Source organism: Somniosus microcephalus, chromosome 30 (assembly GCF_052327205.1).
Source record: "Somniosus microcephalus isolate GS21.2 chromosome 30, FLI_Smic_1.0, whole genome shotgun sequence".
NCBI classification, from domain to species: Eukaryota; Metazoa; Chordata; class Chondrichthyes; order Squaliformes; family Somniosidae; genus Somniosus; species Somniosus microcephalus.
The window spans coordinates 42,421,955-42,449,293 of NC_141016.1; the positions used below are offsets into that span (position 1 = coordinate 42,421,955).

A 27,339-nucleotide genomic window follows, 5' to 3' on the forward strand; every position below is an offset into this window, starting at 1 on the left:
GGATGATCAGCCATGATCTCATTGAATGGCGGAGCAGGCTCGAAGGGCCGAATGGCCTACTCCTGCTCCTATCTTCTATGTTTCTATGAATTAGGAAGTAGTGACCAGGTGACACCAACCCTGGGTTCCAGAAGACTCCAGAGAAAGACTATGGGGAGGCATGGCACTTCACAGTTTTGAGATTCTGGGGAAGATAGAGTAACTCACGGGAGCTATGGCCAATTGTGGTAGCCAGCTGCTGTTGTAATCTTCCTGCTCCTGATCACCATCCAGTGTCCCCCCACCCCCCCACCCATGCACATTTGCATTTCAAACAGAGACAAATAAGTCACTCCTCCATCAAGGAGGAGAGGCAAATATTGGGAAAGAAATTCGCATTTAAAAACAAATTAGCTGTAAAATACCAAGGCGTGTACATTTTCTGGGTGTGGATTGTTTTCTCTGTAGTTGAGGGCTGTGGAGGAACTTATAGAAACTTCCTAGGAGCACGGAACAGACGAATTAATCGCCTGTACTTAATCTCAACTGTACCAAGAGCATCCCTCCCATTACTTGTTAATGTAAAGAGGCCCTCTGTTCAGGATGAACCACGAGTGATTCTATTGTCTGTCTACTGTCGCACGGAAATAGAAATTATAGAGGGAGGGGGGTCAATGTTCAGGTTTCTAATTACACCTGGATCAAATGGTCTAACGACAGCAGTAGCATTTGTTGCATAAGATTGTTTTTTTTTTGCTGAGTAAACCGATTAATCGCGCTATTTGTTCTGTGGGGGGAAAAAGTGTTAAAGACATTTATGACTTATAGCAAAACGCCAACAACAGCTAAAATTTAATATTTCCCTTCTACAATTTAAAGTTTGCAATTTTTAATTTTTTTTTTGCAGAAACATAAAATGGTTGTTGCAACATTAGAAAGAGCAGGAGGAGCATGTGTGTGAGGCTGAAGCTGCCTGCAGCAATATGGCAGAAGGTGCTGCGCCTCACTGCGGCATTCTCAGCCCGTGTGATTGACGTGAGCCAAGCCCCGCCCCTGCCCCGCCCCTGCCCCGACGCTCCCATCTGCAGGAGGAGGAGCGTTCCAATCCCCATTAGCGACAAAACAACCATAAATCACCCATCGATTCAAGTGCGGACATCAACAACATAGTTAGTTATGTATAAAATCCCTGCCTGCTGCTCGATATTACGGTTGCTGCGTATTTAGCAGGTTAAAGTTGGTCTTACTGTTTGGCGAGCCCCCCCCTTCATGCTGTGGTTTGGTCGCGGCCAGAGGCAGGTTGGCCGGGGGGGTCACGTGGTGCGGTGTAGCTATAAAAGGCGCGGCGGGCGCCAGCTACCATTACTCAGCAGGCAGCAGCCTTAGCGAGAGGCCGTCCAACACCAGCCCTGTCACTCACTCATCCGCCAGCAGCAGCACCAGCACCATGAACGGCCAGATCAACGGCTTGCGCGAGTCCACGCTGGACGAGAGAACCTTTCTGTTCACCTCCGAGTCGGTCGGGGAAGGTCACCCGGGTGAGCCAGCGCCTCCGTCCCGCCGGGTTCCGGCAGCCGCAGACCGCGCGGTAAACCCGGCCCGGCCCGCTTCGGCAATGTTGGATTGCAGTGGCGCAGGCCAGGCTAGGCCGGGCCGAGTCCGCAGCGCCCCGGGCTCGAGTGATCAGTTGCGACGGCTCCGCCCGATCCCCGCCCCGCCCCCCCCCGCGGAGAGCTTGGCCGGGGCAGCGTCGGCTCGACGACCGGCTCCCGGCGCCGCTTGAGCGAGAGAGATCGAGCGGGCTGTGGGGCCGCGGGTTTTGCCGCTCCGGCCTCCCGCCGCCGCCATTTGCCGCACCGGCACCGGGGGGGGGGGGAAGGAGGAAGCGGGACCGTGATGTGCCTGCTGGCCAATTGCAGCGCGGATCCAGCTGTCAGCGCGGCTTCGCCAATCGGATGCGGGGCGGTTGCCAGAGCGGCCGCTCTGATTGGCGCCGGCACCTGTCACTTGGCCTGAGTGACATGCGCTGCCCCAATCAGAATAGGGCTGCGAGCCCCAGCCTGTGTCATGAGCCAGTTCTCAACACCCGGCCAGGCGCCTCGCTGACAGCAGCGGCCTGGCCCCCGGCTGCTCACTGTCTCCATGTCAGGCTGGATGGTGAGCCTGCAGGCAACTGGGGCCGCAGAGACATCATTGCCCTAGCCCCATGTTTATTTTGTGTCCCAAAAGTACTGGAGTCCTGACTCCCCCACCGACCCAACCAGTTTCTGCCCAGCCCACAGTCGGATTGTATTGCTGCTGCGCTGCCTGAGATCAGCTCGATCACCACGATTCACTTCAACCTGGGGTGGATGATGGGCTCTGATCGGCTGCAGCAGATACTGCAAAATAACATCGTGCCAAATCTGTTAAATATAATTTCAGTCTTGAACTTGCAATAAATATATTGGAAGTAGGGTTGGTAGGAGAAGGGAGATGGTCATCAAGTTGATCTGATACAATTGTCTGGGTTCTGGATGTGCTGTCTTGAAGAAACTACATTACAAATGTCAAGTTTTGGTCTGGGGGACTTGGGTGATTTGGGGTAATATGATGTGACATTAGTTATACCAGGACCTTTAAGAAAATGTAATTTCAGTTGACGGGAGAAAAAGGTTTTGATAGTGGATAGATGTTAACTGAAGGTACTTGCTCTTGCAGATAAAATCTGTGATCAGATTAGCGATGCTGTGTTGGATGCCCATCTCAAACAAGATCCTGATGCCAAAGTTGCTTGTGGTAAGTTCTGATGTCAGTTGTTTCTACTAGGGTAATGAATTGTACCCTTTCAAAATAGTGGTGCATTTGTGATTTTCAAAGATGTGCTGAGACTATAAGGTTGTCACCATGCAGCAAGTTTTTTGAGCTGACTTGGCTAAGTTACTGAGCAATGGCCAGGAATATGCAATTCAAATTTGCTGGTTGGTTGTTGCTGTGCTTGTCGGGCATTGTTGTAAACGATCCATATTTCCAAGTGAAGTTGAGCAACGCAACTAAACTTTACAGCTTCTGAGAAACTTTCATTGGCCAGTGAGCTCAAGTTCAAATAGTCAAATCTAATATTGACTGGTGGGAAGAAGATAGTCAAAACTGATCTTGGGTGAATTTATCTTGAATTGTTTTTTTTGTCTCGAAGTGTGTAGTAACTAATCTTTTCCTTTGCAGAGACTGTTGCAAAGACCGGTATGATTCTGCTGTGCGGAGAGATTACCTCCAGGGCATCTGTCGATTACCAGAAAGTCGTACGAGACACCATCAGACATATTGGATACAATGATTCTTCAAAAGGTGTGTTGCAAAGAGGGTCTTTTGGTTTCCTCAGTTGCCATGTCTTAACTGCAGAACTGCAGTAACTATGAACTTGTGTATTACAGGATTTGACTACAAGACCTGCAATGTTCTAGTTGCTTTGGAGCAGCAGTCTCCAGATATTGCACAAGGTGTTCATTTGGATAGGAATGAGGAAGATATTGGTGCTGGAGATCAAGTAAGACCAATTTGGCCATAAAAAAAATTCCACCACTTCAGTTGGGAAATGTGTAGTTGTGAAACTAAGCTGTAAAACATCATTTTTCAGGGTCTTATGTTTGGTTATGCCACTGATGAAACCGAGGAGTGCATGCCCTTGACTATTGTTCTTGCTCACAAACTGAACGCTAAAATGGCAGAGCTGCGTCGCGATGGCACTCTGTCCTGGCTCCGGCCAGATTGCAAAACTCAGGTGAGATTAATTTAGTGCAGTGATTATTTGTTTGATTTTTTTTTTTGGACTTGTAGCAGTGACTCTGTTTTTGACCACTTCTGAAATGAGCCAGATTTCCTCCAGTTTATTGTCTGCATACTCTGGTTACTGCAAGTACCTGTGTGCCTGTCTTGTGCTCCATTTCCCTCCAGGTGTCATACTAGGCTGAGCCATAGGTGTGGATCTTGGTGGTAGTGTGTGGGGAACCCCCCCCCCCCCCCCCCCCCAATGCCAAGCTCACTTTCTTTTCCCACATTGTAAAGACACTTTCTGTCACTGCCACAGCATTGCCTGCCTCCATCCCACCCCTGTTGCCAGAGCTTCAGCCCACTTGTTGCTTCTGAGCTGTCTTCATCACTCTCTCTGATCTCTAGTACCTGCACACTTTAGCACCAACCTACTTTGTTGCTTCACTAATCTGTGCTTCTCCTGCCATCTGGAACTCCCAACTTGAAATCTCCTGTTGACCCTCTCGTTTGTCCCTTCCCTCTCTGCCACCTTGTAAAATGCTCAGCGGTCCTTTGAATGTAGGTGATGGTTCTACTCTGACTTGCTGGACTAGAGGTTCAGTAATGCCAGTCACTTTGATAACCTTGCCCATGTGACCAGTTGGTGTGGGTAGGCTTTTTGGAAGAGATCACAGCCGTGCCCAATCCTGTCTTGGCCTAGCATGGAGGTGCAGCTGGAGAGTGAGCAGGAACCCCAGCAGATGCTTCCTCCTTACTGCTGCCAATTGTTCTGGTTAAATGCAGTCTCTGAAAACTGGTGATTAGAGAAATGTTAATTTCTCCCTTTTTCTGATGTGCAGGTGACTGTGCAGTACCTGCAGGACCATGGTGCTGTTATTCCTATCCGTGTACACACCATTGTCGTCTCTGTGCAGCATAATGAAGAGGTTCTACTGGATGAGATGAGGGATGCCCTGAAGGACAAAGTTGTTAAGGCTGTTGTACCTTCCAAGTACCTGGATGATGAGACCATCTACCACCTGCAGCCCAGTGGACGTTTTGTTATTGGTGGACCACAGGTTGGCTAGAGCTGTCGTTCTTTGTATGCAGGGCTTCTGAAACCACTGGTGGAGTCTTAGATTAGTGTGTGCTTCATGAGGCTGGGTTTTCTGCATGCAGTTATGCTTTGCTACCTCTATCTCTGCAAACAAGTGGTTTTTTTTTTCCTATTGCTTCTTGCTGGACCTCTGTTCTATTGGTGCTGGGTTTCCTTTGGCAGCTCATGAATTTCTGTCTTGGCAGATTATTTGACCCTGGCAAGGGCATGAGAGCATCACTGCTGAACCCAATCCTTTACATGGGCAGGGTTACTGGATAGTGGCTGGGAGCACTAACGTTGTCTTCTGTTTCCTTGACTGGAAACACCCTACTGCTGTCCTGACTGAGCTAACTGCACACAAGCTAGGCACTGACACTGGTGCTTTCCTTGACTATGATTTCAGCTTCTTGCTGATGAAGTCTTGAGTTGAGGGGGGGCTGCTTGCTTGGCTATTTGTCTGCTGAGAGTGCTGCAGATTCTCTGTGCATAACTTGTGAAATAGTGTCTTAATTTTTCAAATGGCTAGAAGCAGCATTCAATGTTTAAGCTTCCACTGGTTTTAAACTTGTGACCATGGCTGCTTGTACCTCCAGGTCAGTAGCAGTATTGTCACTAGGTGTATTTTATAGTAAAGTACCAGGGGAGGAAAGACACAAACCAGCATACGTTTCAGTGTTGTGGCCTAATCGGCCTCAAAAGCTCCCTTTCCAGTGACTGTCCTGCACCCGTCTTGGCGGTCTACATCTCAAAATACTATTCTTTAAACGCACCATGTAAGTTTAATGTGCTCCAGCAGGCCAGTTAGCTGGTGTCTCAAACTTGTGTTTTGAAAGGGGAGAGAACTACACATGCTCCAACACACAAATCCTAGTGACAATACTGGCAAGTGTTCATTTTATTCTGATAATAATTAAGACTTTAAAAAAAAAAAAAACCACCTCTCAAACAGGGAGATGCAGGCCTCACTGGGCGCAAGATCATTGTTGATACCTATGGTGGATGGGGTGCACACGGGGGTGGTGCTTTCTCTGGCAAGGACTACACCAAAGTGGATCGCTCCGCTGCCTATGCTGCTCGATGGGTTGCCAAGTCTCTGGTAAAGGCTGGCCTGTGCCGACGTGTTCTTGTGCAGGTGAGTCACTGACAGCTGCAAGTTCGTGTGTAATTGGGGTGTGGGGTGGGCTTTAAAGTAACCAGCAAATGGCTTTTCCTGATGGCTGCATGGACCCTAGTCTGCTGGAGTTGGATAGGACCATGGGGATTGTTAGGTGAGAAGATCATGGGTGACCTACTTTGCCTTGTACCACATTAGTAGTCGCATGACACAATAATGGGAGTTTCGAATGATTGTAGGCTAATTGATAGAAATTGACTAATAAGCAAAGACCCAGACATTAAGCAAGGAAACGGTGATGGAGAGCTTTGGGAGCCAAAGGTTCAAAGTCACCCGTTCCTCCCAAGCATGCTACACTCACCGCACGTCATCTCGCATTATTGAAGGGAGCTATCTAATAATCTGCAATTTATGTTAATACACGTGCTTGGGAAATTGACCAGGACCCCACTGATCACTATCCAGTGATGCCTATGTGGCTGTCGCGTGGTGATTGAGGTTTAATTGTGGTACCCTCCTCCCCACAGATCAGCTTTTTCTGTCTTCGCTCATGTATAAGGGAACAGGTAAATGTGTGCTTTGTACATTGGAGATAATGTTTTATCTATGCCCATAGGTGTCCTATGCCATTGGAGTGGCACACCCTCTATCCATCTCCATCTTCTCCTATGGGACATCTGAAATGAGTGAGAAGGAGCTGTTGGAGGTTGTGAAGAAGAACTTTGACCTCCGTCCTGGTGTTATTGTCAGGTAAATGCTGGTGGTAGGGGTGGGGTGGTAGGAGTGGTGAGTTTTGAAGGAGAAAAAAAAACCTAGGGTGATTGAAAAATGCAATAAAACATCTGACTGTGTTTTCCAGGGATCTGGACATGAAGAAGCCAATTTACCAGAAGACAGCAGCCTATGGCCACTTTGGTAGGGATAGCTTCCCCTGGGAAGTGCCTAGAAAACTTAAGTACTGAGTGTAAAGTCTTTCTCCCCAGACCTGTTGGTGTATAATACAGAGAAGCTGCAGGCTCTCAGAGAAAGACCCCTTCCCATATATCCTGTCCTCCCATAACTCCATACAACGCTAGTGGCAGAATCTTCTCCTCCTCCTACTCTCTCCCATTACACAGCGCTTGTCCTTAACTCTGTGCTAGCCACAGCATTGCTAATGTGTAGTTTTGTTCAGCAGGGCGAGGGTTGAAAGGGACCATAAACTAAAGAGGATCAAATTTTGGGTTTCCGTGTTCTAGTTGGGGGTTTGGATGACCAGACACTGTCCCAGGTACAACTGTAACCCTATTCTGCAAGACTGCTTTGCATATCACATCCCAAATGAAACATCGAATTGCTTATACAAAAAGAGGTGATAACCTATTGTCAGTGCGTCACCCAAACATTGGGACACATCTAGTGATGGTGCTTATTGTGTAGTCCTGATCCATAATGTAAAACTTAAATGTCCTGACACTTAATGTGCAGTCCTGTTTTTGGATTAGCAGCCAGAGTTTAATTCCCCATCCCACCTCCCCTTTTTTTTGTATTTTTTTTGAGGACGTACGTAATGATTTTTAAAAAACAAAAAGGGTTTTTAAAGGAATTGACAACAGCTATGCATTGTTGTTTCTGCACTAGCCAAACCTCATTTTTAAACTCTTATAAAATTTTTCTTTGTACAGGCTCTTGGTAGCCTTGACGTGATACAGAGAAGTCAAGGGCTGCTCCCAAGGCCTGTGGGTTGCACACTTTGGTACTCTTTATCTTCAAGGAAATAATCCATAACTGCACAATGAGCTCCTGGGTTTCAGACAGATGGACATTGCAGCCATTGTTGTTGAAGCTGGTGTAGATACAGAGAAGCCAGCAAGATGATGGTTCCAGGAATCTAACCTTCATACTTGAATAATATTACGTTCCTATTTATTCTGAGACCTGGTGTAGTTACAGAGAAGCCAGTGTCTCAGTAGGCAGCTTAAAAAAAAAAAAACCATATTTTTTTTAAAAAAGATATATATTGCTATTCCTTCAGTCCCAGTATCCCTGGTAGGCCCAAGGTGTCCTACAGAAAGCCCTTGGGCTCAACCTACAAGGGGTCTGGCTGGTGTTAAACACAGGGGCAGGCGAGTGCAGCAGTTGGTGAAGTGCCTCTTGGCTGGTGTTGTACAGAGAAGCCAGCCTGTTTACACGCTCTCTACCACTGCTGTGATCGGCAAGTGCCTTTTTGTAACTTGGCAGTTATTACGTATGTCTGTTATCGGAAGTCCAAATGCTGAGATCTCAAAATAAAGTGCTAGGTTCTCCATATAAACTGTGTGCTCATCTGTGTTTCTGCATATTCTTTAAAATAAAATTACTATTGAGGTGAGTGGATTACACATTAAACTTTATCTGTAGTACTGTTACTCTAAGCACTGTATTGCTGCATAGGGCACTGATCAACTCAAACTTAAGTTTTAGGAACGGTTTTGATGAGGTGAATAATAGTTTTAGTTGGCAATTTGCAAACCTGTGTCTATACTGATTTTCAAAGAACAAAGGGGATGTTGGAGGAAATTTTTCAAATGGGGTTATTAGAACCTGGACTGTTTCGACACCATGGTGACAGCAGAAACGAATAATTTTAGTGACTTGTATTTATGGCTCCTAGTTTTTTTTCCCTCCTACCCTACTGACTCCCTTAAGACTATTAGTGGGTCAGGTTTTTTCCCAGAGAATTTGTATGCTTTTCCAGCTGGTGCAGGAGGATGCATGTAAAATACCAGCAAATGTGAGCTCTCAAATTTCACTCACTTAACTTCATATTTGTAATAGTTTCTGTGATTGCATGGCCAGTTATAGAATTATTGGTAAAGGACTTTGTTTATGGGACTCAATTATGTCATAATTTGGTCATAGCTAGGCGAGTATGCTGCTCCACACAGGTGATCTTGCACATCAAAGGCTTTTTAAATCTGATCTGGGAGAGGTGGGAATAGTACTTTGGGTTGATTTTGAAGGGAGTTGGAAAAGTGATTGCCCATGGGGTCCAGGGTGGGATTAAAAATGGGCATTTTTTGGAATATTTTGTTCAAGGAGGGAGGGTGAGATGTGCAACATTGGTGCTGCAGCTCACTGAGGAAACTTGTAAAGTAATTGGGCCGTGACTAATTATAGGAAAGTGGGGCACCACAGGTCTAATGAGTGAAGAACTTATATTAGTAAAGGGGAAAAATTAATGGGACCAAAAGCTGACAAATCCCCTGGAACTGACGGCCTACACCCTAGGGTTTTAAGAGGTGGCTGCAGAGATGGTGGCTGCATTGGTTTTGATCTTCCAGAATTCCCTAGATTTTAGAAGGGTCCCTGTGGATTGGAAGGTAGCAAATGTAACCCTACTGTTAAAGGAGGGGGAGAGCAAACCAGGAACTACAGGCCAATTAGTCTTGACAGTAGTGGGGAAATGCTAGAATGTAGTACCAGGGCACTTAGAAAATCATATGATTAGGCAGAGTCGACATGGTTTTATGAAAAGGAAATCGTGTTTGCCTAACTAGCAGGGTAGGTCAAGGGGAACCAGTGGATGCCAGTATATTTGGAGTTCCAAAAGGCATTTGATAAGGTGCCACAAGTTTGTTAACACAAGATAAGGGCTTGTGGGGTTTGGGCAAATATATTAACATGGATTGAGGATTGGTTAACAGACAGAAAATAGTAAGAATAAACAGGTTGGGTTGGTGGGCTGTAACTAGTGGAATGCCAAAAGGATCAGTGCTTGGGCCTCAGATTGTAAATAGCAATCAATAACTTGGATATATTACACTGTCCCCTTATCCAAGTTTGTGGATGATACTGGCTGCAGAAGGATATAGATAAGTGAGTGGGCAAGATGGAGTATAATGTGGGGATGTGTTAAGTTATCCACTTAGTAGGAAGAATAGAAAAACTGAACTTTTTTGAAAGGGGAATATACAGTCTGCAGTGTTTCTCAGACAGCCACTGATATGGGGTAAATGTTGTTAACCATAGGTATCAAAGATGCCACCTAAAACTTAGTCAGGGCGCTTGCTGTTTGGGGCAGTTCAATCTACTGTTTGCACCTTGACAAAGAGCGATGACCTCAGTGCTGAGTCTTGAGTGTCCCCAAAGGTTTGAGGACTGACCCCTTTGGCAGTTTGTTGAGCTTGTCATTTGGGGAGGGTGGGGGTGATGTGTGCGACTTGCTGTCCTGCCTGTCTGCTCCAGCAGGAATCAGAGGGCCTTGGCCCTGACACTGTCACACGGGCTTTACATTGGGAAGGTGGTGATTCCTCATTCTGCAGCACGGCACCAATGGATATCTGCTTATAACATGCTGTGTGTGTATATACATTAAGGTAAAGCAGCCAGCAAGGGATTGACAAAATTAGTTATTCAGACAACTTTGAGTTTAAAAAAAAAAAAAAAAACTCAGATGTGGTATAGCTTGCCTGTTATAAGTGGTATTGGTGCCTCTCCTATGAAACATAGAAGATAGGAGCAGGAGTAGGCCATTTGGGCCCTCGAGCCTGCTCTGCCATTCAATGAGATCATGGCTGATCATCCAAACTCAGTACCCAGTCCTTGCCTTCTCCATATCCCTTGATCCTTTTAGCCTTAAATATATCTAACTCCTTTCTTGCATATATTTAATGAATTGGCCTCTACTGCCTTCCTTCGCAGAGAATTCCACAGGTTCACCACTCGGGGTGGAGAAATTCCTCCATCTCTGTCCTAAATGGCTTACTCCTTTGACTGTGACCCCTGGTTCTGGACTCCCCGACCATCGGGAACATCCTTCCAGCATCTAGTCTGTCTAGTCCTGTTAGAATTTTATAAGTTTCGATGAGATCCCCTCATTCTTCTAAACTCCAGCGAGTACAAGCCCAATCTCTACTCGTACGTCATTCCTGTCATCCCAGGTATCAGCCTGGTGAATCTTCGCTGCACTCCTTCCATGGCAAGAACATCCTTCCTCACAAGGCAACCAAAACTGCACACTACGCAAGATGTGGTCTCACCAAGGCCCTGTACAACTGCAGCAAAACATCCTTGTTCCTGTACACAGATAGGAGTAGGCCGTTCGGCCCCTCGCGTCTGCTCTGCCACGCGATGAGATCATAGCTGATCATCCAAACTCAGTACCCTGTACCTGCCTTCTCCCCATATCCCTTGATACCTTTAGCTCAAAGAAATATATCTAACTCCTTGAATATATTTAAAGACTTGGCCTCAACCACCTTCTGTGGTAGAGAATTCCACAAGTTCATCACTCTTGAAGAAATTCTTCATCTGTCCTAAATGGCTTACCCCTTATCGTTGGACTAGGACCCCTCATTCTGGACTCTCTGACCATCGGGAACATTCTACCTGCATCTAGTTTGTCCAGACCTGTCAGAATTTTGTAAGTTTCAATGAGATCCCCTCCCCTAAACTCCAGCAAGTATAAGCCCAGTCGACCCAATCTCAACGTCATTCCTGCCATCCCAGGGATCAGCCTTGTGAATCTTTGCTGAACTCCTTCCATGGCAAGAACATCCTTCGTCAGATAGGGCGACTAAAACTGCACACAATACTCAAGATGTGGTCTCACCAAGGCCCTGTACAACTGCAGCAGGACATCCATGCTCCTGTACTCAAACCCTTTCGCTATGAAGGCCAACATACCATTTGCCTTCTTCACAGCCTGCTGCACCTGCATGCTTATCTTCAGCGACTGGTGCACAAGGACACCCAGGTCTCGTTGCACTTCCCCTTCTGAATGGCAAGAGATTGGGAGATAATCTGCCTTCCTGTTTTTTGACACTAAAGTGGATAACTTCACATTTATCCACGTTATATTGCATCTGCTATGCTTCTGCCCAATCACCCAACCTGTCCAAATCATCCTGGAATTTCTCGCTATCCTCCTCGCAGCACACGCCCACCCAGCTTTGTGTCATCTGCAAACTTGGAGATATTACATCTAGTTCCCTTGTCCAGATCATTAATATATAGTGAATAACTGGGGTCCAAGGACCGCTCTCTGCAGTTCACCACTAGTCACTGCCTGCCACTTGGAAATAGAGCCGTTTATTCCAACTCTTTGCTTTCTGTCTGCCAACCTGTGCACTGCTGATGTGGACCTGGAGGATCCAACTTTATAAATCAAACAGTAGGTGAGAAAGCAAAATAACCAGAGGAAGGATTTGGAAAGTAGTAAGCATTGTAGTGTTTTTATTTCCTGGGAAATCTAGAAGTTCCTTTTAACGTGATCGACAGATGTGCCCCACCTGAAACCTTTTATATTTGACCATCAGCACATGGTGTGAAATTTAATTGCCATGTTTAAAATTGGTTTTGTTCTCTTTGAACTTAATCCTACAAAGCTGAGACACTGAACTAAAAGATCTCCCACAAACAACCTGTAAAGTCCATTAAAAAAAAAATAGTTCAGGTGTGTTGTGCCAGTTGGTATGGAACTCGTGTCCTGTAGTCACAGAAGCTTTGGGTCTGAACATGTGATGTGCTCGTACGACTGTTACAGTTCAATATGGTCCTCTGTCTTGGCCTGTTCTTTCCTCTGCGATTCAGGGTTTGTGTTCTCATCAAGTTTCATGTTTGCGTAATCAAATTCTTGTGCCAGCTGCTCCACGGGAGGTCGTCCAAAAAGGAGGTTGCGCATTGCGTAGCCAGTCATGAGGATGCTGAGGGCGGGAGGGAGAGAATGGCTTAGAAATCAGATTATTTGCAATGCACTTGATCTACCACGCTTCCCTTAGTTCCGTGCAAAGAAAGGGGGGGGATGAGAGCGGAGGGGATCGGAGAGGGGAAATGGGGAATTTTTGGGGAGTGCGGGGGAAGAGCACAGAAGAACATGATCCAGGTCTGGGGGAGGGGGGAAAGAATCGAGAGCGAGAACATGATCGAGGTGGGAAGATGGATAACATTCCTTTCCCCTGGTTAGACATGGAGCATGTTTTTCCTACCACACCACCCTCTTTACACTCACCCCACACCACGTTCTCCCTCCTCCCACAGACCTGGTTGATTTCTTGGAAAGCTCGGCGTACGTGCGGCAAGTGGCATCATTGGACTGAACGAAATCTGGAAGTCATGACACTGTCACTATCCATTTAACAATGGGGGAGGGAGATGTCAGGAACTGATGGGATGGGGGGGGTGGTGGTTGGTGGCGGTCAGGAATTTGGGAGGGGTGGGGAAAGATGAAGGTCCGTGAGCCCCGTCTGTTCTCTGAAAGCAGTACTCAGCTCTGGCTGGAGCCTGGTGCAATGAATGGGTCAAATTACAGGTTGCAAAGTACTTGATTACACAGGCAGGCAAGATCTAATTACACATTCCAGACAAACTGGTGGGTGTCTCATCCTCCAAGGGGACCAATCAGAACTTTGGTGTTGCAAATACACACTTCCTTTGGAAATAGCCGTTCGTACATAGCAACATTAACAAAACAAAGGGTTGATCATCCCCCACTACTGCACTAAATACTCACCTCCTTCGGAAGGTGAAGTGCTTTCTTTGTGTGAATTTGACAAATCTATCGATCATTGTAGCGTTCTTCTGCTTCTCGTACTCCTCTTGCCTCCTTTGCCTGCGTACAAAAGCCGCCAGCGCGGGGTCAGTGATGTTGATGTTCTCGGTGGTTCCGCTCAACACGGTCTGCAGCTCGGGCGAGATGTCTTCAGTTTCTGATGGCAACACGAGACGATTGCAGTCGATAAAATGCTCGCTCTTTTACTCCTGGAAACTTCCAGGATTTTTCACTGATAAACATAGAAGATAGGAGTAGGCCATTCGGCCCTTCGAGCCTGCTCCGCCATTCAATGAAATCATGGCTGATCATCCAAATTCAGTACCCTGTCCCTGCCTTCTCCCCGTATCCCTTGATCCCTTTAGCCTCAAGAAATATATCCAACTCTTTTCTTGAATATATTTCATGAACTGGCCTCCACTGCCCTCTGTGGCAGAGAATTCCACAGGTTCACCACTCTGGGTGAAGAAATTCCTCCTCATTTCAGTCCTAAATGGCTTACCCCTTATCCTTAGACTATGACCCCTGGTTCTGGACTCCCCGGCCATCAGAAACATCCTTCCTGCATCTAGTCTGTCCAGGCCTGACAGAATTTTATGGGTTTCGATGAGATCCCCTCTCAATCTTCTAAACTCCAGTGAGTATAAGCCCAATCGACACAATCTCTCCTCATACGTCATTCCTGCCATCCCAGGTATCAGCCTGGTGAATCTTCGCTGCACTCCTTCCATGGCAAGAACGTCCTTCCTCAGGTAAGGCGACCAAAACTGCACACAATACTCAAGGTGTGGTCTCACCAAGGCCCTGTACAACTGTAGCAAGACATCCTGTTCCTGTACTCGAACCCTCTTGCTACGAAGGCCAACATACCATTTGCCTTCTTAACCGCCTGCTGCACCTGCATGTTTACCTTCAGCGACTGGTGCACAAGAACACCCAGGTCTCTTTGTACTTCCCCATCTCCCAATCTATTGCCATTCAAATAATAATCTGCCTTCCTGTTTTTGCCACCAAAGTGGATAACCTCACATTTATCCACATTATAGTGCATTTGCCATGTTAGTGCATTTGCCATGTTTCTGCCCAATCACCCAACCTGTCCAAATCGTACTGGAGTTTTACGACATCCTCCTCACAGCTTACCCTCCCACCCAGCTTTGTGTCGTCTGCAAATTTGGAGATATTACATCCAATTCCCTCGTCCAGATCATTAATATATATTGTGAACAGCTGGGGTCCTAGGACCGATCCTTGCAGTACCCCACTAGTCACTGCCTGCCACTCGGAAAACGACCCGTTTATTCCAATTCTTTGCTTTCTGTCCGCCAACCAGTTCTCTATCCAAGTCAATACCTTGCCCCCAATCCCATGTGCCTTAATTTTGCACGCTAATCTCTTATGTGGGACCTTATCGAAAGCCTTCTGAAAGTCCAAATACACCACATCCACTGGTTCTCTCTTATCTAGTTTACCAGTTACATCCTCAAAAAATTCCAGTGGATTAGTCAAGCATGATTTACCTTTTGTAAATCCATGTTGACTTTGTCCGATCCTGTCACTGCTTTCCAAGTGCTCTGCTATTACATCTTTTATAAATAGACTCTAGCATTTCCCCCACTACCGATGTCAGGTTTACCGGTCTACAATTCCCTGCTTTTTCTCTACCACCTTTTTTGAATAGTGGGGTAACATTAGCTACCCTCCAATCCATGGGTACTGTTCCAGAGTCTATCGAGTTCTGGAAGATGACCAGCAATGCATCTACTATTTCTAGGGCCACTTCCTTAAGTATCCTGGGATGTAGATTATCAGGCCCTGGGGATTTATCGGCCTTCAGTCCCATCAATTTTCCTAACACCATTTCCCTACAAATACTGATTTCTTTCAGTTCCACCCTTTCATCAGACCCTATGTTCCCCCGCATCTCTGAGGTTATTTCTGTCCTCCTTTGTGAAGACAGAACGAAAGCATGAATTTAGTTGGTCTGCCATTTCTTTGTTTCCCATTATAAATTCCCCTGATTCTGACTGCAAGGGACCTACGCTTGACTTCACCAATCTTTTTCTCTTCACATATCTACAAAAGCTTTTACAGTCAGTTTTTATGTTCCCTGCAAGCTTACTCTCATATTCTATTTTCCCTTTCTTAATTAGTCCCTTTGTCCTCCTTTGTTGAATCCTAAACTGCTCCCAATCCTCAGGATTATTGCTTTTTCTGGCCAATTTATATGTCCTCTCCTTGGATCTTATGCTATCCCTAATTTCCCTTGTTAGCCACGGTTGAGTCACCTTTTTGTTTTATTTTTATGCCAAACTGGGATGAACAACTTCTGTTGTTCATCCATTCGGTCTTTGAATGTTTGCTGTTGCCTATCCACCGTCAACCCTTGGAGTGCCATTCCCCAATTAATCCTACCCAACTCGCTCCTCAGACCATCGTAGTTTCCTTTATTTAAATTGAGGACCCTAGTCTCCGAGTCAACTACTTCATTCTCCATCTTAATGAAGAATTCGATCATATTATGATCACTCCGACCCAAGGGGCCTCGTACAAAAAGATTGCTAATTAATCCTTTCTCGTTACATAATACCCAGTCTAAGATGGCCTGATCTCTGGTTGGTTCCTCAACATATTGGTCCAGGAAACCATCCCGTAAACACTCCAGGAATTTCTCCTCCCCAGTATTGTTACTAATTTGGTTGGCCCAATCTATATGTAGATTAAAGTCACCCATGATGACTGCTGTGCCCTTATTGCACGCTTTAATTTCCATTTTAATGCCATCCCCAACCTCCGCCTTACTGTTTGGAGGTCTATATACCACTCCCACTAACATTTTCTGCCCCTTAGTATTTCTCAATTCTACCCATACAGATTCCACATCATCAGAGCTAATATCCTTCATTACAATTGTATTAATCCCTTTAACCAGTAATGCTGTCCCACCTCCCTTTCCTTTTTGCCTATCTTTCCTGAATATCGAATATCCCTGGATGTTGAGTTCCCAGTCTTGGCCATCCTTGAGCCACGTTTCCGTAATCCCAACCAAATCATATTCGTTTACTTCTATTTGTGCAGCCAATTCGTCCACCTTATTACAAATGCTCCTCGCATTAAAGACACAAAGCCTTCAGGCTTGTTTTTTTAACGCTCTTAGACCTATTAGAATTATTATTTACTGTGGCCACGTTTGATTTAAACCGTTGATTTCTCTGACTGCCACTTTTGTTTTTCTCCTTCCTATCTTTTGCTTTTATCCCCGTTTCCCTTTCCTCTGTCTCCCTGCTCAGGTTCCCAACCCCCTGCCATTTTAGTTTAAATTATTGAGCAACGTGGAATATGTTAATGCTGCTGTCATTCTTTTGGTGGTTTTTATACCCTCTTTCTAAATTATAACTCCACCAGTCTGACAAAAAGACATGGATTTCTACAGCGCCTTTCACGACTTCAGGATGTTCCAAAGTGCTTTACAGCCGACTTTTGAAGTGCAGGAAGTGACCATTGTTCACGTGTGGGCTGAGATGGTGCATTTTGGCAAAGTGTAGGGATCAGGAGCAGGCACCCTGGCTGTGTTTTATTTAACCCTCCCTATCCCAGAGGAGCCGAGATCAGTTGCAGCCACCGATAGACACAGCGCTCCGTTAAATTGTGGGTCCCCAACACGGCTCCCCATAAAGAATTTCACTCGTACGCACCTGTTCCATTCTTAATCTTCTCCTGAAGCTCCACGAAACGTGTGTAATGCTCTTCAAACTGTACCAGTGTAGTGTTCACATAGATATACATGTAACACGAGGGCTCCTCTGATGTGGTGTACACGTAGTGATAATCACCAGCCTGCAGCTGCAACACAAAGCGAGATCCTTTCTGTTATTCCACTGTCAACACCTTCACAGGAACAGAAACCCTGGCCAATTCCCCCCACCATCCCCACTGCACTGAGATCAGTTGCAGCATTCATCAGCAATGAGTACTTTGTATTGGTGTTTACTGACAAAATAGCAGTCGAAGTGGAAAAGATAGAAGCAATGGAAGGGGTGAAAATTGATAGACATGATGTACTAGAACGGCTGGGTATGCTTAGAGTGGATAAGTCGCCTGGTCCAGATGGCTTGCATCCCAGGTTGCAAAGGGAATTGGGGGAAGAGATAGCGGAAGGGCTTGCCATAATTTCCCAATCTTCCCTAGATGTGGGGGAGGTGCCTGAGGATTGGGAAGTGGCTAATGTGACACCATTGTTCAAGAAAGGGTGTAAGGACAATCCTAGTAACTACAGGCCAGTCAGTTTAACATCAGTGGTGGGTAAAGTTTTGGAAACAATAAATCGAGGAAAAAATTAACAGGCATTTGGAGAGGTTTAAGCTAATTAAGGAGAACCAACACTGATTTGTAAAAGGCAGATCATGTTTGATTAATTGAATTATTTGGCGAAGTAATGGAGGATTGATGAAGGGAATTCAATGGATGTTGTCTACATGGATTTTAGGAAGGCGTTTGACAAAGTACCACATAGAAGGCTGGTTAACAAAATTGAGGCTCATGGAATAGGTGGGTCAGTGGCAGCTTGGATAAGGAATTGGCTTAAGGATAGAAAACAGCGAGTTGTGGTAAATGGCTGTTTTTCAGACTGGAGGAGGTAGAGAGTGGTGTTCCCCAAGGGTCAGTGCTGGGGCTACTGCTTTTTGTGATGATGACCTGGATTTTGGAATAAAAAGTAGAATTTCTAAATTTGCCGATGACACCAAACTTGGGGGTGTGACAGAGAGATCGAGGCAGAGAGAGAGAAAACTGAGTATGATACCAATCGACTGCAGCAGGACATAGAAAAGCTAGCAGAATGGGCAGACAAGTGGCAGATGTAATTTAATACAGAGAAGTGTGAGGTGATGCATTTTGCAGAAGGAATGGAAAGGCAATATACACTTAATAGCACAGTTTTAAAGAGTACAGGAACAGAGGGACCTGGGAGTTAATGTGCATAGGTCCCTGAAGGTGGCAGGACATATTGAGAGAGTGGTTAACAAAAGCATATGAGATCTTGGGCTTCATAAATAGAGGTATTGAGTACAAAAGTAGAGAAGTTATGCTGAACCTTTATAAAGCGCTGATTAGGCCAAATTGGAGTACTGCGTCCAGTTCTGGTCACCACACTTTAGGAAGGATGTGAAGGCCCTTGAGAGGGTGCAGAGGAGATTTACCAGAATGGTTCTGGGGATGGGGGAATCTTACCTACAAGGACAGGTTGGAGAAGCTGGATTTGTTTTCATTAGAGCAAAGAAGGTTGAGGGGTGATTTGATAGAGGTGTACAAGTTTATGACAAGTTTGGATAGGCTAGAGGGGGAAAGGCTGTTCCCACTAGTTGATGGTACAAGGACTAGGGGACACAGATGTAAGGTTTTGGGAAGAGATACAGGAGGGACGTGAGGAAAAACTTTTTTACGCAGCGAGTGGTGAGGACCTGGAACTCACTGCCGACGGAAGTGGAAGCGGAGACACTCAATGTTTTCAAGGGGAGACTGGATAGGGACTTATGGGAAATAAACTTGCAGGGCTACGGGGATAGAGCGGGGGAATGGGACTAACTGGATTGCTCTAGAGAGCCGGCACGGACTCGATGGGCCGAATGGCCTCCTGTGCTGTAATGACTCATTACCAACGTGCCGACCCAGCAGCGACGAGGGATCGCAGCTGGGATCTTCCTGCACTGTATTGCTCAGTACCACAGTGGGTGGTGCAATTTCCCACTGAGCTATCAAGGAAACTACTGCAGGTATTTGGAAAGGGGGTCGGGGGTGAAAGGAGAGAAGTTCAAATTAGAGACCGGCTAACACATTGCCACACGTTCCAATCGTTAATAACTAGGGCAGGTATTTGTATCACGGTGATACTGTTTGTACATGTCCAGAGTAGACTCAGCCTGAAGCCGGGAGGCACTCTGAGCCTGCACTCTACCCAGTTATATTGTCACCGTGATCATTTTGCCATTACAATAATTCAGAAAAACAAATTCTGCCAACCTGGCATTATTGGGTCTGCAGGATATTTAGCCTCTGACCTGCATCTTGTCTCCCTCCTTCAGGCTGTAGTTTTTCTTCTCGGCCAGAATCTCCACGGCCAACTCCCCCTTCAGCACCTGGATGCTGGTGTTGCCCAGATCCTCGCTCACAAAGTTCTCCAGGTGAAGCCCTTCAAGCACAGAGATTTAGAGTCAGCTGCAATCTGCTGGTTAAAGAGCTGCAGGGACCCCAGCTCCCGACCTTGACATAGAATGCACAGCAAATTCTGCCCAACTGGTCTATGCACTGTTTATGCTCCACACGAGCCTCCTCCCACCCTCTTCTAACATGTTGGAGGCCGGAATAATGTTGCTGTGGAGCCGGCAAATGAGTGGACTTTCACGGCTTGGGAATCTTGCACTGCTGAGGCTTTTCTCCACGGTGCTGTTGGAAGGTCAGGGAATTCTGAACAAAGTGCAGACATCACAGAAACTTTAAAATGATCGTGGAGAAGATCAGCTCCATTTATAGGCTGTAGGGAGAGTCCCAATGCAGTTTCTGTACTTTAACACTGACTTTAACTCTGGACTCTGTCCTATTGTCTCCTATCTACCAGGATATATGTATATCCTAATAATTGCTATGTAACTTGAGTTTTCCGTGTCAATTCGAGTAGAACAGTGGCAAATGGAATTTAAACCCTGAAAAGTGTGAGGTGATGCATTTTGGGAGGACTAACAAGGCAAGGGAATACACAATGAATGGTAGGACCCTAGGAAGGACAGAGGATCAGAGGGACCTTGGTGTGCATGTACATAGATCCCTGAAGGCAGCAGGACAGGTAGATAAGGTGGTTAAAAAGGCATATGGGATACTTGCCTTCATTAGCCAAGGCATAGAATATAAGAGCAGGGAGGTTATGATGGAGCTGTACAAAATGCTAGTTAGGCCAGTTCTGGTCACCACACTATGGGAAGGATGTGATTGCATTGGAGAGGGTGCAGAGGAGATTCACCAGGATGTTACCTGGGCTGGAGTGCTTCAGCTATGAAGAGAGACTGGACAGGCTGGGGTTGTTTTCCTTGGAGCAGAGAAGGCTGAGAGGGGACCTGATTGAGGTGTACAAAATTATGAGGGGAATAAATAGGGTAGATAGAAAGGAACTTTTCCCCTTAGTAGAGGGGTCAATAACCAGGGGGCATAGTTTCAAGGTAAGGGGCAGGAGGTTCAGAGGGGATTTGAGGAAAAACTTTTTCACCCAGAGGGTGGTTGGAATCTGGAACTCATTGCCCGAAAGGGTGGTAGAGGCAGGAACCCTCACAACATTCAAGAAGCATTTAGATGAGCACTTGAAACGCCATAGCATACAAGGCTATGGACCAAGTGCTGGAAAATGGGATTAGAATAGATAGGCCTTGATGGCCAGCACGAACACGATGGGCCGAAGGGCCTCTTTCTGTACTGTATAACTATGGCCTAGAAATTCGGTGGGCTGCGCCACCAGTTAGCGCCTAAAGAGGGCACTCAGTGGCTTTAGCGCCACTGGCCACGCCTCCCGCGATATTTAGCTGGGGCGCTAATGGCGGCGTTAGCCTGTTGCGCTGCGCCGCCACCAATGACGTCATCGGTGTGCGCAGCGCCCCGCTACCGCCCCTATCGCAATATTTGGTAGCGCCCGCCTCTGTACCGCCGTTCGCAAATAGCGCCCGGTTCACGGGGCCTACCTGTGGCGGGAGTGGCGTAAATTAAGGTGGAGGTGCGGGGCGGCCGTTTTTTTCGGCGACCGCCTGCCAGCACCTCTGTCCCCGGCCTCCTGTTCTCCCCCCGCGGCATTGCCGGCTGTTTTCCGAGAGCCCAGCACTTCTCCTCGGTGCCGGGCTCTTTTGCCGGCACTCGCAATCTCTGATCGCGCTGGTGCAGGCCCCTCCCCCTTAAGAATGGGAGGAAGGCCTGCAGTACCGCAGCGCGCCCGCTGCGGCACATTGTGCTGCGATATTCAGTTTCAGCGCCCTAAGAGGGACGCGGGGAGCCTCGAGCCTCGCCCCGTGTCCCTCTTGGGGCGCTCAAGCTGAATTTCCGGCGGTCGCAACTGCTCCGTTCGCAGCGCTAATTCCGGCGCCCAGGCGAGCTGGGCGCCCCGTTTGCGGCTCCACCCAATTTCTCCCCCTATGACTCTCTGAGTGCGCATTTTGCCTGTCGATCCGGACCCGAGCCCATCACTTCTATTTCTACTTTTTTCACCCTTTTTATTTTTACTTCTTTTCTCTCTACCCGTCCTAGACCCCTCTCTCCTGTAATCATGCCTCCTTTTATTTCTCCCCTCTCGGGTACGCTGCCCTCTCAAATCCCCACCCCAACCCTTACTGAATGGCAAAGCAGGTTCAAAGGGCCTTATGGCCTACTCCTATTTCTTAATATTCAGCACTCCCCGACCTTCCTACTCTCCTGCTGTCGTCCCAGGCTTCACTGCCTCTTCGATAAGCCTCTTGGCAGCCTCTGAAGGGCCCATCGAGGCACTTGTCGCTGCTTCCTTACAAGCAGCAACCCCAACTGCCCCATCCTCTCTCGCTGACTGACCTTCCCGCCCAGTGTGCCCGCTGGGGGGCTAAACTTGCCAATCTCCTACCCGTTCAGCACACCCCTCCCAGTGCTGACCCGAGGACTCCAGCAGTTTGTCAACTATCACCGCCCCTCCCTCCAGAATGTCCGTTCACTTGTGAACAAGGCCCTTGCCATCCATGAGCTTATTGTGGATGATTGCATCGACATCATGGCCTTGACGGAAACCTGGCTGAGGGGTGATGACACCTTCCCCCTAAATGAAGCCTCCCCGCCCGGCTATACTTTCCACCACTTGCCCTGCCCAGACAGTTGTGGTGGCGGTGTGGCTCTCATCACCAAATCACACCTTGGTCTATCCTCCCATCACCTCTGGCACCTTCTCCTTTGGGCATCTCACCTCGTTCTACCCCTCTCACATTTAAAATCCTCGTTCTCTACCACCCACCCAAGTAGCATAAAAATTTTCTCACCTAAATATCGTCACTGCTTTCCTCCCTCAGCCTCTGCAGAGTGACTTCTCATCCTCTGATTTCAACCTCCATCTCAAATCATCATGCTCTCTCTCCTCTGTGTTCACTGCCCTCCTGTCCTCCCTTAATCTCTCCCTCCATATAAACTCCCCAACCCATATTCACGGCCGGCCACTCCCTTGACCTTGCCATCTCACGTGGCCTTGCTACTCCCATCGAGTCAGTCACAGATAAGGCCATCTCTGATCACTTCCTTGTATCGCTCTCCACCCACCTTCCCCTTCCCCCTCCCAACCATACTTCCTTCTGTGTCTGCCCTTGGAAAAAACCTCTCTCCCACTTACAAGTGCACTTTCAAAATCCCAACTGTCCAGTCTTTGGTCCTCCATTCACCAGGACATTTCTGCTCAACTTACAGCCTCAGCTCTACCTTTGATGCCCTAGTCTCCATTAAAACGATTACTCTCTCACCCTGGCTGTTCTCCCGGTACGGCCCTCATCTCCTCTCCCTTAAGTCCAAGGGGCGCAGACTTGAATGGATATGGTGGACAACTGGTTTAGCCATTCAGATCTGGCTGGACCACATAAAGCACTATTGGGTTCGGCTCTTGTCTGCCAAAACTGCTCACTATTCCAGAATCATTCTGGAATTCAAAGATAACCCCGGCTTCTTCTCTCTACTGCAACCGCCTTCTTAAACCCCTCTCCCCGGTCTCCTTCACCCTCACCTCCAACAACAAGTGTGAGGAGCTCATGAACTTCTCTGTCACTAAGAGTGAGACCATCCGATCAGCTGCCTCTGCCACTTCCCTCCCTTCACCGGGCCAAACTTCCTCTAAGGTTCCCCCTGCCCTAGCCCTGAACTCGCATCTTTCTCCAGTTTCTCTCCCATCTCCCTTCTCCGAGCTCATCTTATCCAGGAGACCCACTTCCTGCTTCCTCGACCCGATCCCCACTAAAACAGCTGACCATCCAACTTCCCTTCCTGGCTCCCATGTTAGCCGATATTGTGAACAAGTTCTCTCTCCTCAGGTACTGTCCCCCTCTCCTTCAAATCTACCGTCATCACCCCCTCCTCAAAAAGGCAACCCTTGACCCCTCCGTCCTTGCAAACTACTGCCCCATCTCCAAAGTTCTTGAACGTGTTGTCGCCTCCCAAATCCGTGCCCATCTTTCCTGAAACCCCATGTTTGAATCCTTCCGATCAGGTTTGCGCCCCTGCCACAGTACTGAAGCGGCTCTTAACAACGACGTATATTTATATAGCACCTTTAATGTAATAAAACGTCCCAAAGCACTCCACAGGAGTGTCACCAAAAAAGAAAATGACAGCGAGCCATATAAGGAGATGTTAGGGCAGACGACCAATAGCTTGGTCAAAGAGGTAGGTTTTAAGGAGCGTCTAAAGGAGAGAGAAGTGGAGATTTAGGCAGGGAACTCCAGAGCTTAAGACCTAGGCAGCTGAAGGCACGACCGCCAATGGTGGAGCATTTAAAATCGGGGCTGTTCAAAAGGCCAGAATTGGTGGAGCAGAGGTCTAGGGGGATTATAGAGCTGGAGGAAGTTACAGAGATAGGGAGGGGCGAGGCCATGGAGGGATTTGAAAACAAGGATGAGAATTTTAAAATCGAGGCGTTGCTTAATTGGGAGCCAATGTAGGTCAGCGAGCACAGGGGAGATGGGTGAGCGGGACTTGGTGCGAGTTAGCGTACGGGCGGCAGAGTTTTGGATGACCAAGTTTATGGTGGATAGAACTAGGGAGGTCGGCCAGGAGTGCATTGGAATAGTCAAGTCTAGAGGGGTTTCAGCAGCAGATAAGTTGAGGTAAGGGCAGAGACGGGCGATATGACGAAGGTGGAAATGGGCAGTCTTTGGTCTTCCCGATATTTAATTGGAGGAAATTTCTAATCATTCAGTGCTGGATGTCGGACAAGCAGTCTGATAGTATGACAAAGGTAAACTATCCCTCCTCATCCTGTCTGTAGCCTTTGACATGGTTGACCACACCATCCTCCTCTAATGCCTCCCCACCGTCTGGGTGGGACTGCACTCGCCAGTTCCAGACTAATCGTAGCCAGAGAATCACCTGCAATGGCTTCTCTTCCCACTCCCGCATCGTTACCTCTGGTGTCAACCAAGGATCTATCTTTGGCCCCTCCTATTTCTCATCTACATGCTGCCCCTCGGCGACATCATCTGAAAACACAGCGTCAGGTTCCACATGTACGTTAACAACACCCAGCGCTACCTCACCACCACCTCTCTCAACCCCTCCACGGTCTCTCAATTGTCAGACGGCTTGTCCGACATCCAGTACTAGATGAGCAGAAATTTCTTCCAAATAAATATTGGGAAGACCGAATCCATTGTCTTTGGTCCCCGCCACAAACTCCGTTCCCTAGCCACTGACTCCATCACTCTCCCTGGCAACTGTTTGAGCCTGAACCTGAACCAGACTGTTCGCAACCTTGGTGCCATATTTGACCCTGAGATGAGCTTCTGACCACATACCTGCGCCATCACGAAGACCGCCTATTTCCACCTCTGGAACATCGCCTGCCTCTGCCCCTGCCTTTCTTACCTCTAGACTTGACTATTCCAACAGCTCCGTTCATCATAGTTTATTAGTCTAATTTACCATGGGGAGCATTGCAGCCTAGACCGATCCCGTTCTTTCCTGGTGAGCACTCTTTCCAGCGGGGATTGCTGTGTAGTGAGCAGCAGTGGGAACTCTGTTACACGGAGTCACTGGGGGAAGTGAGTGATTTACTTGTGTTCCAGTTACAGCCTGGTTCTTCTGTCCAAGTTCCAGGGTTTTCCTTTGTTGTTTTTAAAAACCTCCTCCCCCCCTCCCCATTCCTATTTTGTAATTTACCTGGAAAATCCGCAATGAAAACCACATCCGTCTGATTATCCAACATTTTCTCGATTTCGTCAAACTTCGACCTCCAGGGTGAGAGGTCAACCAGCAGTGGCATCAGCCATGATGTCTTTTTAAAGGGAGACCACTCGGCTGTTACAACATCGACCCGCGGGTCAAACAGCCTAGAAACAAGAATTCAGAGTCAGCTAAACAGAAGCTATTCTCAAGCAGTTAACCGAGAGCTAAGGGACAGCCAGAGCGCAGTGCTGCGGGTCAGACAGTGGCCTCCTCACTCTGACCACTGGACAAATAGACTGGAGATTTGTGGTGTTCAAACATTCAGGACAGAACAAGCACAAGGTCATGTCACAGCACCCCTCTCCTGCCCGCGAACAAGCAGTGAACAGCAAGGGCCGCAGTAACACTGCACATGTGGCTTGGCTGGTGAAGGCACAGCAAGTGGCGCAGCTGTACAGGGAAGAAAGGCCCCAGGTTCGATGCCCAGGCTGGGCTGAGGCAGAAACTGGATGGGGATCAGGAGGCCCGAGGCCAACTTCACCTGCACCGTCATTCTGGCTGAGATCAGGCAGCTGAGAATGGACCAGGGGTCGAGTCAGAGAGCTTCCTCGTCTGCAGGATTCAGTGCCACACTGCTGTGCATTCACTCAGAGACCCTTAAAGATTAACGATTATAGCCAGGGTAAAACGGGTGATAGCGAATCACCAGCCTGCTTTACACCCGCCTGGTTTTCTCTGCTGTGACTTCAATGACGAGTAGTCTGAAACGGAGTGCTTCTAAACAGAGTGTTAAAGTTGGGAATTTGGAGAGAGGGGCAATTCGGAGCAGAGGGGGAAGGAGGTGCTGCTTTTTGCCTCCAATACTTGTAGTGCTTTGTGTTACAAGTAAATATTTAATTTAATCTATCTGTAACTTAAACTAGATCTAGTAATTAGTTAAAAACTAAAGTACAAGTTAAGTTAATTAAATACATAAACTCTAATTAAATAAATAAATCAAACAAGGTAATATAGGGATGGCAGTGCAGGTGGTGTGCCGCAACTGTAGCACGTGGGAGTTTGTGGGGAACATCGCGATCCCAGATGACCATATCTGCAGTAAGTGTCTGCATCTCGAGGAATTTCGGCTCAGAGTTGTTGAGCTAGAGTCCGAGGTGCAGACATTGCGGGGCATCAGGGATGGGTAGAGTTGCCTGGACACTTTGATCCAGGAGACAGTCACACCCTTTAGGTTAGGTAGTGGTACAGGTCTGGTTAGTGGTCAGGGACAGGAGGGTGTGACTGCAACTCAGCCAGGTGCAGTTCAGGAAGAGCCTCGGCCTTTGCCCTTATCCAACAGGTATGAGGTTCTTGCTGCCTGTTTGGATGAGGGCAGATTCAGCAGGGTGAATGAGCAAACTGACCAAGGCACAGGAGGCCATTCAAGTGAGGGGAGTGAATAGGAATGTGGTAGTGGTAGGGGACAGTAGTCAGGGGGATATTGTTCTCCGTAGCCGTGCCCAGGAGTCCTGAAAGCTGTGTTGCCTGCCCAGTGCCAGGGTTAAGGATATCTCCTCGTGGCTGGAGAAGAATTTGGAGTGGGAGGGGGAGGATCCAGTTGTTGTGGTCCACGTAGGAAACAACGACATAGGTAGAACTAGGAATGAGGTTCTGCTGAGGGAGTTTGAGGAGCTGGGGTCCAAATTAACAAGCAGAACCTCAAAAGGTAATAATCTCTGGATTGTTACCTGAACCACGCGCAAATTGGCATAGGGGCAAACAGATCAGAGAGTTAATTGTGTGGCTCAAAGAGTGGTGTGGGAGGAAATGGTTTCAATTGATGGGGCACTGGCACCAGTACTGGAGAAAAAGGGAGCTGTTCCGTTGGGACGGGCTCCAATTAAACCAGGCTGGGACCAGTGTCCTGGCGAATTGAATAACTAGGGCTGTAGACAGGGCTTTAAACTAAAAACGGTGGAGGGAGAGGTCAGGTGAGGGTAAATTTAGAAATCTAAAGAA

At 47.5% G+C, this 27,339-nt stretch overlaps 2 protein-coding genes across 3 annotated transcripts in view; one reads left to right on the forward strand and one right to left on the reverse strand.

Annotated features, from left to right (window-relative positions):
• The first annotated feature begins 1,356 nt into the window (after positions 1-1,356).
• Positions 1,357-8,214, forward strand: mat2ab (methionine adenosyltransferase 2Ab). Its single transcript, XM_085971377.1, has 9 exons — positions 1,357-1,517; positions 2,680-2,757; positions 3,184-3,306; positions 3,393-3,505; positions 3,596-3,739; positions 4,569-4,787; positions 5,757-5,939; positions 6,538-6,671; positions 6,781-8,214. Exons 1-9 carry the CDS (start codon positions 1,427-1,429, stop codon positions 6,881-6,883), a joined length of 1,188 nt encoding a protein of 395 aa, XP_085827503.1. The 5' UTR covers positions 1,357-1,426; the 3' UTR covers positions 6,884-8,214.
• A 3,879-nt stretch (positions 8,215-12,093) lies between these two features.
• Positions 12,094-27,339, reverse strand: part of ggcx (gamma-glutamyl carboxylase) — a 61,814-nt gene continuing 46,568 nt past the window's right edge. Inside the window, exons 11-15 of one of the 2 annotated variants that reach the window (XM_085971375.1) lie at positions 25,336-25,505; positions 19,488-19,618; positions 17,127-17,274; positions 13,393-13,588; positions 12,094-12,586 (exon numbers count right to left, since the gene is read on the reverse strand). In XM_085971375.1, coding sequence (XP_085827501.1) covers positions 12,421-12,586; positions 13,393-13,588; positions 17,127-17,274; positions 19,488-19,618; positions 25,336-25,505 — 811 coding nt within the window. In that variant the 3' untranslated portion in view covers positions 12,094-12,420. Of the gene's footprint in view, positions 12,587-13,392; positions 13,589-17,126; positions 17,275-19,449; positions 19,619-25,335; positions 25,506-27,339 lie in introns of those variants that run through there. The other variant, XM_085971376.1, reaches the window with a different exon arrangement.

Bases quoted from the DNA above. Each gene is read 5' to 3' on its own strand.
- mat2ab (XM_085971377.1), top strand. From the start codon at position 1,427: ATGAACGGCCAGATCAACGGCTTGCGCGAGTCCACGCTGGACGAGAGA. The intron at 3,506-3,595 runs GTAAGACCAATT...ATCATTTTTCAG, and splicing joins ATATTGGTGCTGGAGATCAA to GGTCTTATGTTTGGTTATGC. The intron at 5,940-6,537 runs GTGAGTCACTGA...CTATGCCCATAG, and splicing joins GCCGACGTGTTCTTGTGCAG to GTGTCCTATGCCATTGGAGT.